This window comes from Cyprinus carpio, chromosome A4, assembly GCF_018340385.1.
Source record: "Cyprinus carpio isolate SPL01 chromosome A4, ASM1834038v1, whole genome shotgun sequence".
Taxonomy (NCBI): Eukaryota; Metazoa; Chordata; class Actinopteri; order Cypriniformes; family Cyprinidae; genus Cyprinus; species Cyprinus carpio.
In genome coordinates, this window is record NC_056575.1 from 9,340,408 (window position 1) to 9,352,528 (window position 12,121).

Below are 12,121 nucleotides of genomic sequence, written 5' to 3' on the forward strand. Positions count from 1 at the left end.
ACTGCACTTGGTATTAACATTCATTTCATCACATCTTTTTAATGAAAACTGATTTTGTCAGATTTAACAAAAGGACTGAAGCCAACACTAAAGGAGTTGACTATCACTGGCATTGTGTATAGCAACAAAATTTCCAAGATTACTGTATATGAATGGTAATCAGTCCTTTTTATTTGTTTTTAATTGTCTAATTAACATTTCAGCAGTGTCTACACATCTTCTACTGGTCACTAAACTTTCCCTGTTTTAAACTGAATGCATGTATTAGTGTTGCATAGTACATTCTGTATGCAACACTACTGTATATACTGTAAGGTACTGTAAAATATCTCACTAAAACATTGTTCATTGCTATTATATTTTTCATTTGGATCCTTCCATTCTCTTTTAAAGGCCATCTAAAAGAAGCAATGGAAGGATAAAATTCTTGTCATTCAGTATGAGGTTCACTTGATAAAAGACATCAGGGCAATTTTAGCAAGTTATAAGACTTTTCTAAGCTTCAAAATAAATACCTTTTCCAACATTGTTATTTTCCATTTTTAATGTCAAATTTGACCAGTAATATGCTGTTTGCACACTTCTTGTACATGTGTGGTTTTACCACCAAAACAGGATCTTTTCCCTTTTCTTAAGTCCTGGGCAATAGCTGGCAGGTTACAAGATTAGTCTGTCTGATTGTGGCCTATCTATTTTCTAGACAGTCCTTCTGGGGAGAGAGCGCCCACTTTCATGCAGCCACCAGGAATGCACAGTACCAGCATGGTCCTGAAAGGAGACACGCTGCAACTGGAATGCATCGCTGATGGCCTGTAAGTAGGAGGATGTGGAAAAATGGCGCTCTCTTTTGTCGAAGAATGACTAATGCTACATCTGTAACCATGTCCATTTTTTAGTCTGATTGGGGTCAGACTGCATCAAAGGATTTGCATAAACAGTTCAAATATGCTTGACTTTATTGTGTTTTTCAGTCCAACGCCAGATATCTCCTGGAGCAAGGTGAACGGTGACCTGCCAAGCGGCCGTTTTTCATTTCACAGTTTCCAGAAAACTCTGAAGATAACAGAGGTGACAGACGCAGATGGGGGAGATTACCGCTGTTTAGCCAGGAATCGCCTGGGGAGCAACCATCACATCATCACTGTAGTGGTCAGAGGTCTGTCACAGGACGTCTTTTCAAAAATCTTGTTTAATCACATCATTTTCTAACCCCGGGATGCCATCATGAACCGTTCATGGACTTGAGCTGATCTGAAAGACCCCTTGTGTTTCCTGATATTCAGAAAATACCCAGTGGTTTGCCAGATATTTTGAAATACATGATGGAATATTCTAATCTGTTGCACAGGAAGATAACATTCTAAATTCAAATTTTGTCAGTTTGATTTTTAAACTCTTTCTTTCCATTTCCACAGCGGCTCCCTTTTGGATCAGTGCCCCTCAGAACCTCATCCTGGCCCCGAAAGAATCTGGAATGCTCACCTGCCGGGCGGATGGCAACCCTAAACCCACGGTCACATGGTCTGTCAATGGAATTCCCATTGAAAGTATGTAAAGCCGACTTTTTCAAAATAATGTAGCTTCTCCAGTATCTAGCTACTATTTTCAACAAATATTTTTATATTGATATACAGGATGTTCTGATTCATTATAGTTAATCAGTTTGTTTGCATACCTGTAAATAAACTGATTCTAGAAATTCATTCACTGAACCTATGTTTGTTGTTATAGCATAATATTTTGTTAAATGTTGCTTTTCACTTGTATTATTGCTGTTTAAGTTTTATGCTTTACCTAATTCATTTCATTGTTTTTGTGCCAGTGGGAAATATTGTTCTTATTAAATTATAAATTATATCATCTAATATATTTAAAATATAATAATGTAGTTTGCAAATTTTTTGTTAGTAGCTTATAGCAAAGCTAATTTCTTGTTCAGAAGAATGGCTTGATTATAGTTAAATTATGAGTATGATTATGATGTTATTCCTTGATAGACTCACATAAGGACCCCAGTCGGAAAATCGAAAATGGCAATATCATCCTCAGTGATGTTCAGACCGGCTCAAGTGCTGTTTACCAGTGTAACGCCTCCAATGAGTACGGTTATCTGCTGGGCAATGCCTTTGTCAGTGTCCTGGGTATGTTACTGTATATGAATTTCTATTCTATTCTATTTTTCAGTTGTTCTGTATGTAAAATTTAATATATTACATTTCAGCTGAACCTCCAAGGGTGCTGACCCCTCCAAATCATGTGTACTCAGTCATCACTAACAGTAGAGCTTTGTTAGACTGTGCTTCGTTTGGCTCACCACTTCCAAAAATCACATGGTGAGATTATTTTTTCTTTGTTTTTTTAATTTGTTTCATTCTTTTTCAGTTTGCCTCTAATATCCATCAAAGTGTTTACTGTGAGTTTATGTTGCATGGTGATTATGCTTCTGTGATCTGCAGGTTTAAAAACGGTCAGAGTGTATTGGATGGAGACTTGTACATCATTCATAAGAACAATACCTTAGAGATCAATGTGGCTCGGCCAGTACACAGTGGCAAATACACCTGCATTGCCTCAAACAGTCTTGGCAACAAAGAAAATCATGTTTACCTGGAAGTGAAAGGTAAATTAAATTTACTAAACCTAAATCTATTAACCTAAAACAATATAAATGCAAAATGAAAAAATAACAGAACAAAAGTAGTAGTAGTATGATGGGAATTATAACAGAAAAGAGCAAGATTTATGTTGTTTTCTTTCCGCAGAGCCTACACGGATCCTCAGACAGCCTGAGTATAAAGTGGTCCAGAGAAACGGCATGGCAGAATTTGAGTGCAAGGTCAAACACGACCCCACTCTCTTTCCCTCCATGATATGGCTCAAAGACAATATGGAGCTCCCCGATGACTCTCGGTATGACCTGCAATCAGTGCTTCCACTGTTGTTCAAATATAAGCACCATATGAAACAGGGGTTAGCACCTGAGGCTGTGCACGAGATACGAGTGAGGGAAATTAATATTTAATGTTTTATTTAGTTTATTTTAGAAATAATGAGTTTGAAATAAACAGTTTGCACCTACTGTATATGGCAAAAAAAATTGCAGATGGAACAGTTTGGTAATTTTCTATTTATAGGCATTTTTCCTATTAGAAAAGAAAACTACTGTAAGTGGTTTGGGGTCAGTAAGATTTTTTTTCCCCTTTTTTTTTAAAAAAGAAAGGAATTAATACTTTTATTCAACATTGGAACATTAAATTAATCAGAAGTGACTAAATACTTTTACGTTGTAACAAAATGTTTTTATTTTAAATAAATGCTGTTCCTTTAAATGCTTTATCAAAGAATTCTGAAAACAAATGTACCAGCTTCCCAAAAAAAAATTATATAGAAAAAAATGTAACATTACAACTGTTTTCAATGTTAATAATAATGCATATTAGAATGATTTCTGAAGGATCATATGACACTGAAGACTGGAATAATGACTTTGCCATCACAGGAATAAATTGCATTTTAAAATGTTTAGAATAGAAAACTGTTATTTTAAATTAAATATTATTGTTTTAAACAATATTATTGCTTTACAGTATTTTCAAATAAATGCAGCCTGGTGAGCATAAGAGAGTGATTAAAAAAAATACTGAAAAAACATACCAACCCCAAAATTTGAACCGTGAAGTATATATACATCAAAAGAAAAATTTAAATACAATAATAATAATAAAAAAGCCATTCACAAAAAAGCACTTTTGGTCTAAAATATAACTTTACAAAAATTAAAAAAGGTCTGTAGCTACCTCAGTTTATTTGCTCTGAAAGGTGACCTGTAGCTACTTGTTTTTGATTAGCAGGTGTGTGTTTGTTTGTATAGATTTGAGGTGGGCTCTGATAGTCTGACTATACATGACGTGAGAGAGGACGATGAGGGCAACTACACCTGCATCAGAAACACCACCCTTGACCAAGATTCAGCCAGCGCCATGCTCACAGTAGTCGGTACGCTCAGTTTATACATCACTCTCACCTGCTTCAGTTTTTTCAGAAACTGTACAATATACAATATGGCATCCTAGATTTTTCTCAATGCATATTATATGGGTACTGTTGTAGAGTTGAAATTGTACTTTTTTGCATAATTAACTTTTGACTTCCTCAAACCTGCTTTCCTTGTCAGAGGCCACACCAACACCACCTATAATAATGGGTAAAATGCACTTCTTTCAGTTCCCAAACAGGTCCCAAAACCATTTGATGCATTTTTATTTTTGCTTTTTTGTTGTTTATCCCTCATCACCTTCCTAATATGTGCTTATGGATGTGCTTTGTGGATGTTTCCCATTAATACATAAACTGTTAAAGGCCATTTAGGTTTTTAGTTTTCGCAAATGAGACAGCTCACTAAACCTTTCCTGACCTCATTTGGAAATAAAGACCTGTGTGGTTTCAGATTTACCAACAGGCTCTCATGCCAATTTAACATTTTGATGAGTTAGTAGTGAATTCGTACAATCTAATGTTCACGTTTTCATACGATCTGCTCACACCACACTGAGGTTGGTTTAGGGGTTGTCCTTCATGCTTATTTTTTGCTGCAAATTTTGTGAATCATTTTGCAAATCATACTAATTCAATATCATGAAACATTTTCTCATGAAATCGGTTTGGCTGTACCTTTTAGACACTTTAAAATCGTGCCTTTAACAGAATGTCACATTTCAGTCTGTGACATTTATTCTCATATACATTTAGCTCACATTTTTTTTTTGCCTTGTGTTGCATGTTTTTAATGTCTATTGTAATTCAGCTGGATCGAGTTTTGTGTCTAATAATATCTGGTTTTCCAGAGCAACCGGATCCGCCCAGAGACCTGGAGCTGACAGACCAACGAGAGCACAGTGTTCGGCTTACATGGACCCCTGGTGATGAAAACAACAGTCCTATTCAACGTGAGTTAAAACGTATTAAAAACTCATCTTTGTTTGTTACCTTGTGGAAGATTAATTGGTCATCCACATAAAAGGTCAACAGAAACATTTAGGTCTGCTCTTCTGATCCATTTATACCTGGTTACCTCAGTGTTCCTGATCCAGTATGAAGATTCGCTTCACGAGCCTGGAGTATGGGTCAATATGACCGAAGTCTCAGGAACCAGCACCACAGCACACTTGGAGCTTTCCCCGTATGTCTATTACTCCTTCAGGGTCCTGGCACTCAATGAAGTGGGTCTGAGTGAACCCAGCGCTCCATCCAGACAGTACAGAACCAACCCTGCACGTGAGTTACCCTAGCAAGAAAGAAGAATGCTTAAAAATCTTTGAACGCCCTTGTATTTTTATGAATCAAAGTCTGATTGTGATTCTCACAGAGCCTGAAGTGAATCCATCAGACGTTGAAGTCATTGGAACATCACCTGACAGTATAACAATAACTTGGAGGGTAAAACACTTAGATTTTGTTCATTAGAGTACACTCCTAAAATTAAAATGTTCCAAAAGGTGTTATAGCAATGCCATTGAAGAACAATTTTTGGGATCCTTTGAGAACCTTTCAGTAATCAGTTCTTAATCAGATCTGTTTTTTAGGGTGAAGAAGATTTTTTTTCTCTGATTTTTTTTTTTCACTATAAAAACCATTTGTGCTTCGGAAAGGTTTCATGGATGTTAAATATTCTTCAAGGAACCATAGATGCCAATAGCAAAGCTTTATTTTTAAGAGTATACCTACTAATTTAGCTGAGCTTCTAGTTTATATGGTTTCTATTTTAATGTCTGGTGACCAGGAGCTGACTGGGCTGGAGTCGAACGGTCCAGGCCTACAGTACAAAGTGAGCTGGAGACAGAAAGATGTGGATCAGCAATGGACTTCTCTCCCTCTGGCCAATGTCTCGCAATATGTGGTGACAGGAACGCCCACTTTTACACCCTATGAAGTCACCGTGCAAGCGGTCAATGAATACGGCCCTGGTCCCAGTCCAGAGGTAGTGCTGGGATATTCAGGAGAGGACTGTGAGTAAGCTGCAGAAAGCACTCAAACTTATTTATATTATTCTACATTACTTGCAGTGTATTTTTATTATATTATATTATATTATATCATATTATATTATATCATAACAAGTGGGTTTGTCTCTTAATGGGCTGGTGTTAAGTACTCTTTTTTCTCAAATTGTTTGACTGTTTTCGACTGTGGGAGGGGAAGAAAGTGTTGCAGGCAGTGGGGATAATGGAGTTTGATTTTACTGCATTTACTCTTTGCCCTAGAATTGAAGCCTTTAATCGTGGTAGGAAAAAAGATCTGATTTTCATAGCTCTTTGACATAGCTCAGTTTTTCGATATTGATGTTCCAAAAGATGTTCCAAAACAAGTGCTTAAGGACGAACTGTTTAAACTGGCCTCCTGATATTCTGTTGTCATTAATTCCCCACCTTAAATATGAATTTGACCTAATTGTTTAGGCTCGTATTGAGCTTATTAGGATGCGCTACCCCTCTATTAGAGCAGCTTCATTAAGGAGCAGACTACGAATGCAGCTGCTGCATGCAGTAGGCAGAGTCTGGTCCCCCACTAAAGCTAATCAGGCCAGAGCCTGGTCGGTACACTAGTGGGAGACCATTTGTGAAAATGTAGCTTGCTGCTGCAGCTAGTTTTAGTCCAGCCAGCAGGGGGTGATCATTCCTTGGCTTGAATGGGTGCAAAAGTCCTAGTGTAATGATGCAAACTTTAGACTGTGGAAAGGAGCATCCTTCAGATGAGGCATTAACAGCAATAATTAACAGAGGACAGCGTTGAGGTTCAGTCTGAAACGGCATTGGAAACTGCAACCAAAGATGAGAATCTCAGCTCTGTCTCTGTTGTGCCTCGACAGTTCAGGAAGTTTGCTTGGCACTTCCTCTAGAAAGCTCTCTTCACTATGAAATTGTTAAATCTGCAGTTTTGCGAGTGTATGAAGAGAAACAGACAGAAATTCCGCAGTCATTCGAAAACAGTCAACCAAACCTATGTTGAATTTGTTGAATTTCTTTTTTGAAAAGTCTCTCTAGCAAGGTTACTTCCCTGGAAGACTTGCAGGATTTAATCTTGCTAGAGGACTTCAAAAATTGTGTTCCTGCTAAGATTGTCATGCACTTAAATCAACAAAAAGTAACTTCACTGGCTAATGCTGTAGTTTTGGCAGATGAATTTGTGTTGACACACAGTCACTGAAAATGTACATCCGAGATGGTGGATAGATTCCAAGAAATAAAGAATAAAGTTTCATTACAAATAATAATAAATTATGTTTTGTATGTCATCTTAGTACCAACTGTGGCCCCAGAGAACGTAAAAGTTTATGTTCAGAATTGGACATTGGCTGAAGTGAGCTGGGACGCTGTTCCTCTTTCAACAGTACAAGGACGACTGAATGGATACAAGGTACTTACTTAACACTTAAAAAACATTTACATCTCTAATATTATTCACCAATTATGGAGATCTACCTAAAGATATTGACATTTGAGATGCAAACAGTCTAAGATGTCGGTCATCTTGTAGGTGAGTTACTGGAAGTTGAGAAGCCTACAGAAGCAAGACCCTGAGCCCAAGAAACCACAGGAGCTCATCTTTCAAGGGAATGAGACGGAGGGTCTTCTGTTTGGCCTTCATCCCTACAGCCAGTACAACCTCAACATTAGAGCCTTCAACGGGAAAGGAGACGGACCCACCAGCTCCAATCAGATATTTGAAACACCAGAGGGAGGTATAGTGTGTACTTGCTTACTAGATGTGCTCACTTGTTAAAGTATGAAATATTATTTAAAAGGAGAATAAACAATATAATTTTTTTTTTAGTTCCTGGGCCTCCTGCAGATTTAAAAGTCGAAAATCTGAACCTGGACTCATTGATTGTCAAGTGGGCGCCACCTGTAGAACACAACGGTCACTTGACAGGATACTTGCTCAAATACCAGCCTAGTAAGTCTAAATTGAGGCATGTTTTAAGGGATTTTGTTGCTGATTTATAAAATGAAGGTGATTACTTACACTTTTCATCCTCTCTATGTGAACTCTCTTTTTCTTGTAGTCAATACAACAGATAAACTTGGGCCGCTCAAAGAGCTGCTTCTAGCAGCAAACGAGACCAGCATCACTCTGGACAACCTCAAGCACAGCACACGCTACAAGTTCTATTTGAACGCCAAGACTGTCAAGGGCGCTGGCCCCACTGTCACAGAAGAGGGTGTCACAATCATGGACGAAGGTGAGGACTAACCTTGTAACTGATTTTACAATGTAACGTTTTCAGGGTTCAAGTGCAGTATTTTATTCTCAAAGGTGGCTTCACATAAGTTGCAAGCAGAATAAAACTAGTTCAAAGGTTTGTATTTCAGCTGAGGAATCCTGTCCTCAGTTTCCTCAATCTGAGTGATGATATTTTCATTCCATGTTCTGCGTCTACAATATAATACTTTTAATGCTTTAAGGGTTGCATACTGCATGAATGGTTTTAACGCAAACATAACATGCAGTTTGTCTGTTTATTTATATTTATTTTTTTATACTTTTATTTATACTTATAATTTTCATTTTGTGAGGAAATATTAGTAACTTTTTTTAAATGCTATTCACCATGTCATGTTCTTAATCAGTATTTTTGTCTTATCTGAAGTGTAGAACTTCACAAATATTTGTATTAGTGTTGTATTGTTTTGTATTTATATTTGTATTGTATTGTACCCTCCAGCAGCATCATATTTCGACTTATACATTTAGAAACAATCTATTTTGGTTGTTAGGTGGCTGCTATTAATATCCCCTCTACCTTTGTCTCTCTTTCTCTCTCTCTCTTTTCAATGAGCATTAATTCAGCATCCCGCAGTAGAGGCGGGTAAAGGTAACAGCAGTATCAGGCTGATGAGAATGCATGCTGGTTGAGCATCAGCTATGTGACTAGAAAGTCACTGTAGCAGTGAAAAGAGATAGATATATATGCATGAACCTCCTCAGGCCAAAAAGCTTTACACCTGACTCAGCCTTCTCTATATGTCATGGAGAGTTATGTTACCAACAAATGCAAATTCCATCCCACTGCTTTCAGTAGGGCTTAGCTAGAACATCTGCTGTTTAAAGGAATAGTTCACCCAAAAATAAATGCTGTTGGTTTTAATCTTAATGCAGGTCTTACAGTACAGTGTACAGGTCGGCTCCAAAAATGACAAAAAAAAAAGTTCCATTACAGTGATTCACATGGCTTGTGCACTATATTTCAAGTCTTTTGAAGCCATATACTTTTATATAAAGATCAGAATTAATTTATAGTCATTATTCACTTATAATTTCTGTATTCTAAATTGATACTTTTTAGTGATTGAACCGAATCATCTCATTGACTCAGTCTCAGAGTTAACTCACTGCATCACAAAAATAAAACTTAATAATAAACAATACTATCAAACTAACACTACAACTTCAATGAATAAAAGCCAAAACATCAATACCATACAACTTGTTGAATTATTCACAATTATTAATCTTTCCAGTGATCATTGAGTCAGTGAGTTGAATCATTTACTCACTCAGTGAAACTACGACTGAATCATTGAGTCAGTGAGTTGAATCGGTTGTTTTCCGTGATGTTCAAAATGAACTGAATTGTGTCATTTACTCAATTGCAGTTGACAACTCCCTGCAGAGGAAGATTATCAGAGAACAATGACTTAAATTTTGGTTTGTTCATTACAGCATTGCTATCGTTTCACTTCAGAAGACTTGTTGCACACGAGTCATATTCCTTTATTGTCCTTTTTTGGCAGTTTTGGAGGTTTACAACTGTGATTATTGTGTAAGACCCGTGTGAAATTTTCATAATTTAAAATCATTTTCAAATCCAAGTCATACAGGTTTGGAGTGACACTAGGGTGAGTAAATGCCAGAAGTTTAATTTTGGGGTGAACTAACCCTTAAACTAGAGTAGCCAAGGACATTAGATGTTTTTTCAGTGTGGAGTTGATGTTCAAACGTATGACAAGACAAACCCAGATCTCTCTGCCTCGATCCCAGCATCCTCTCAGAAACACAGAGTAACTAGCCCTCATTGCATCGGTGAACTGCATGTTCCTGCATGCTGTTAACTTTGATCTGCATTTCTCTCTTTCACTGCCTTGTTTTCTCTCTGTCTAATGTTTTGTGTTCCATGTTGTGTGTTTCAATATTCTCTGTATTCTTCCAGGCTCAGCCCCCACTTCATCACCACCAACCCCCTCTGTCACTCAATCTTTGCAGCCCCCGTTTCACAAGGGTACAAATACTCCTGTCCCGGCACCTTTTCTCTCTATCCTTCATTGTTATGCTTGTGTGATACTGTATTGAACAGGAATCTGTAGATGTTATACCTTTTAAAATCTCACAAGGTGTCACAATCATTATTTGAGTTTCACACGATTTGTAATAAAAAAGTGAGTGATGACATTTATACACTACAGTTCAAAAGTTTGGGGTCAGTAATTTTTTTTTTAATTTAGATTTTATTCAGCAAGAATGCATTATATGTGACAGTAAAGACATTTAAAGACAAAAGTAAAGACAAAAAGGCTGTACTTTTGAACTTTCTATTCATCAAAGAAATCTGAAAAATAAATGCAGCCTTGGTGAACATGTGACTTTTTTTTCAATCTTGCTGAGCCCAATCTATTCAATGGTGATTTAAGTAATTTAAAAAACACATCTCTAGTGACCCTAAAATCCCTAGTGACCCTAATATCTCTAAAGACACTTAAAATGTGTGAATTTCATTGGGTTAGGTATAAAATATCGAATTAAGATGCATTTGCAAACAAATTATGCTAGAGATTTTATTGGAAGTAATATATAGCTGTGGTGTATGTGTTTATATATTAAATACTGGGGCCACTAGACATCCAAATATACAGGATTTTTGTTGCAACTTCTTTATATTCTCTAAATTTTTTTACGTCACTTGTATTTTTCCTTGTTTGATCAGCGCCACCTGTTGGTCGGATGTTTGGGAGTGTGAACTCCTCAGTGGAGGAGGACCATGCTGTGATAAGCTGGGAATACTCGGGGCCAGATAGGAATGTTTATGTGGAATTTGTCCTCCTTAAAATTTCACTCCTGCTGTGCGTTTATTTAATATCATATAGTTAACATCATTTAGTTCGTAGACCAAGTTATTTATTATTATATAGAATTTGTGTAATATCAAAATAGGCATTTTATTTGATTTTAAATACAATTTGACTTAAAGAATAATCATTTAATAAAATCTACTTTTTAACATTTTTGTGCGCAACTTTTTTTTTTTGCCATAATCTCTCCCTTGCCGTCGGCCCTTCTCTCCAGGTAAAGAACCCTGGAAAACAGAGTTTGTAAATGGCACTCGGACATATCAGATTAGAGGACTAAAGCCGGGGATGTCCTATAGGGTTCGGGTGGTAGCCAAAGACCACTCAGACGCAACGGTCCACAGTACAGAGGAGCTGTTGATTACAGTTCCAGGTGAGGAGAGCATGTCTCCAGACCGCCAGCATCAACCTCACCTGTCACTCACCCGTGAAGCCCCGCCCAACCTCAGTTCCACACATTACCTGTAGTTTTGGTTTGGAATCTTAACAAATTACGTGTCCAAACGGGTTTATGGAAATTCATATGCATGCCAGAATTACATTGGTTGATTTCTTCCATACTTTTTTCTTTGACATCCTACAGCGGTCTTCATACATTGTCAGAGAATTTTTAAATGCACTTCCTTAAATCCATGTTTCTTGTTACCACCATGAAAACAAAAACTTGAAGTTTTTGTTACCTTGATGTTCAACTCATTTTAATTTCTACTTCACTGTTGATGCCAGTGTTTTGTGTTTTGGTGGTGTTTTTTAATTTTTATTTATTTTTTTTATATCTGCATAATAAATTTAAAATGAAAAAAATTGAGGATTAGTTGATTTTGTCCTCTTTTTTTGCAGCTATGACTAGCAAGCAGGTTGACATAGCCACACAGGGCTGGTTTATCGGGCTGATGTGTGCCATTGCTTTACTGATCCTGGTGCTCCTCATCGTTTGCTTTATAAAGAGGAACAAAGGAGGCAAATATCCAGGTAAGTTAGTGAATGTACAAAGTTGATGT

General features: G+C 37.0%; 1 protein-coding gene across 9 annotated transcripts in view; it reads left to right on the top strand.

Annotated features, from left to right (window-relative positions):
• LOC109066988 (neuronal cell adhesion molecule-like) overlaps positions 1 to 12,121 on the top strand; it is a 47,894-nt gene that overhangs the window by 31,134 nt on the left and 4,639 nt on the right. For 6 of the 9 annotated variants that reach the window (XM_042739772.1, XM_042739751.1, XM_042739742.1 and 3 more), the window contains 18 exons: positions 701 to 812; positions 972 to 1,156; positions 1,416 to 1,547; positions 1,998 to 2,141; positions 2,222 to 2,333; positions 2,457 to 2,620; positions 2,763 to 2,910; positions 3,872 to 3,996; positions 4,175 to 4,204; positions 4,845 to 4,946; positions 5,077 to 5,274; positions 5,366 to 5,436; positions 5,780 to 6,005; positions 7,298 to 7,413; positions 7,534 to 7,738; positions 7,831 to 7,953; positions 8,063 to 8,239; positions 11,961 to 12,092. In XM_042739772.1, coding sequence (XP_042595706.1) covers positions 701 to 812; positions 972 to 1,156; positions 1,416 to 1,547; positions 1,998 to 2,141; positions 2,222 to 2,333; positions 2,457 to 2,620; positions 2,763 to 2,910; positions 3,872 to 3,996; positions 4,175 to 4,204; positions 4,845 to 4,946; positions 5,077 to 5,274; positions 5,366 to 5,436; positions 5,780 to 6,005; positions 7,298 to 7,413; positions 7,534 to 7,738; positions 7,831 to 7,953; positions 8,063 to 8,239; positions 11,961 to 12,092 — 2,502 coding nt within the window. Of the gene's footprint in view, positions 1 to 700; positions 813 to 971; positions 1,157 to 1,415; positions 1,548 to 1,997; positions 2,142 to 2,221; positions 2,334 to 2,456; positions 2,621 to 2,762; positions 2,911 to 3,871; positions 3,997 to 4,174; positions 4,205 to 4,844; positions 4,947 to 5,076; positions 5,275 to 5,365; positions 5,437 to 5,779; positions 6,006 to 7,297; positions 7,414 to 7,533; positions 7,739 to 7,830; positions 7,954 to 8,062; positions 8,240 to 8,836; positions 8,873 to 10,207; positions 10,277 to 10,978; positions 11,138 to 11,337; positions 11,494 to 11,960; positions 12,093 to 12,121 lie in introns of all 9 variants that reach the window. The other 3 variants (XM_042739792.1, XM_042739756.1, XM_042739782.1) reach the window with 2 other exon arrangements.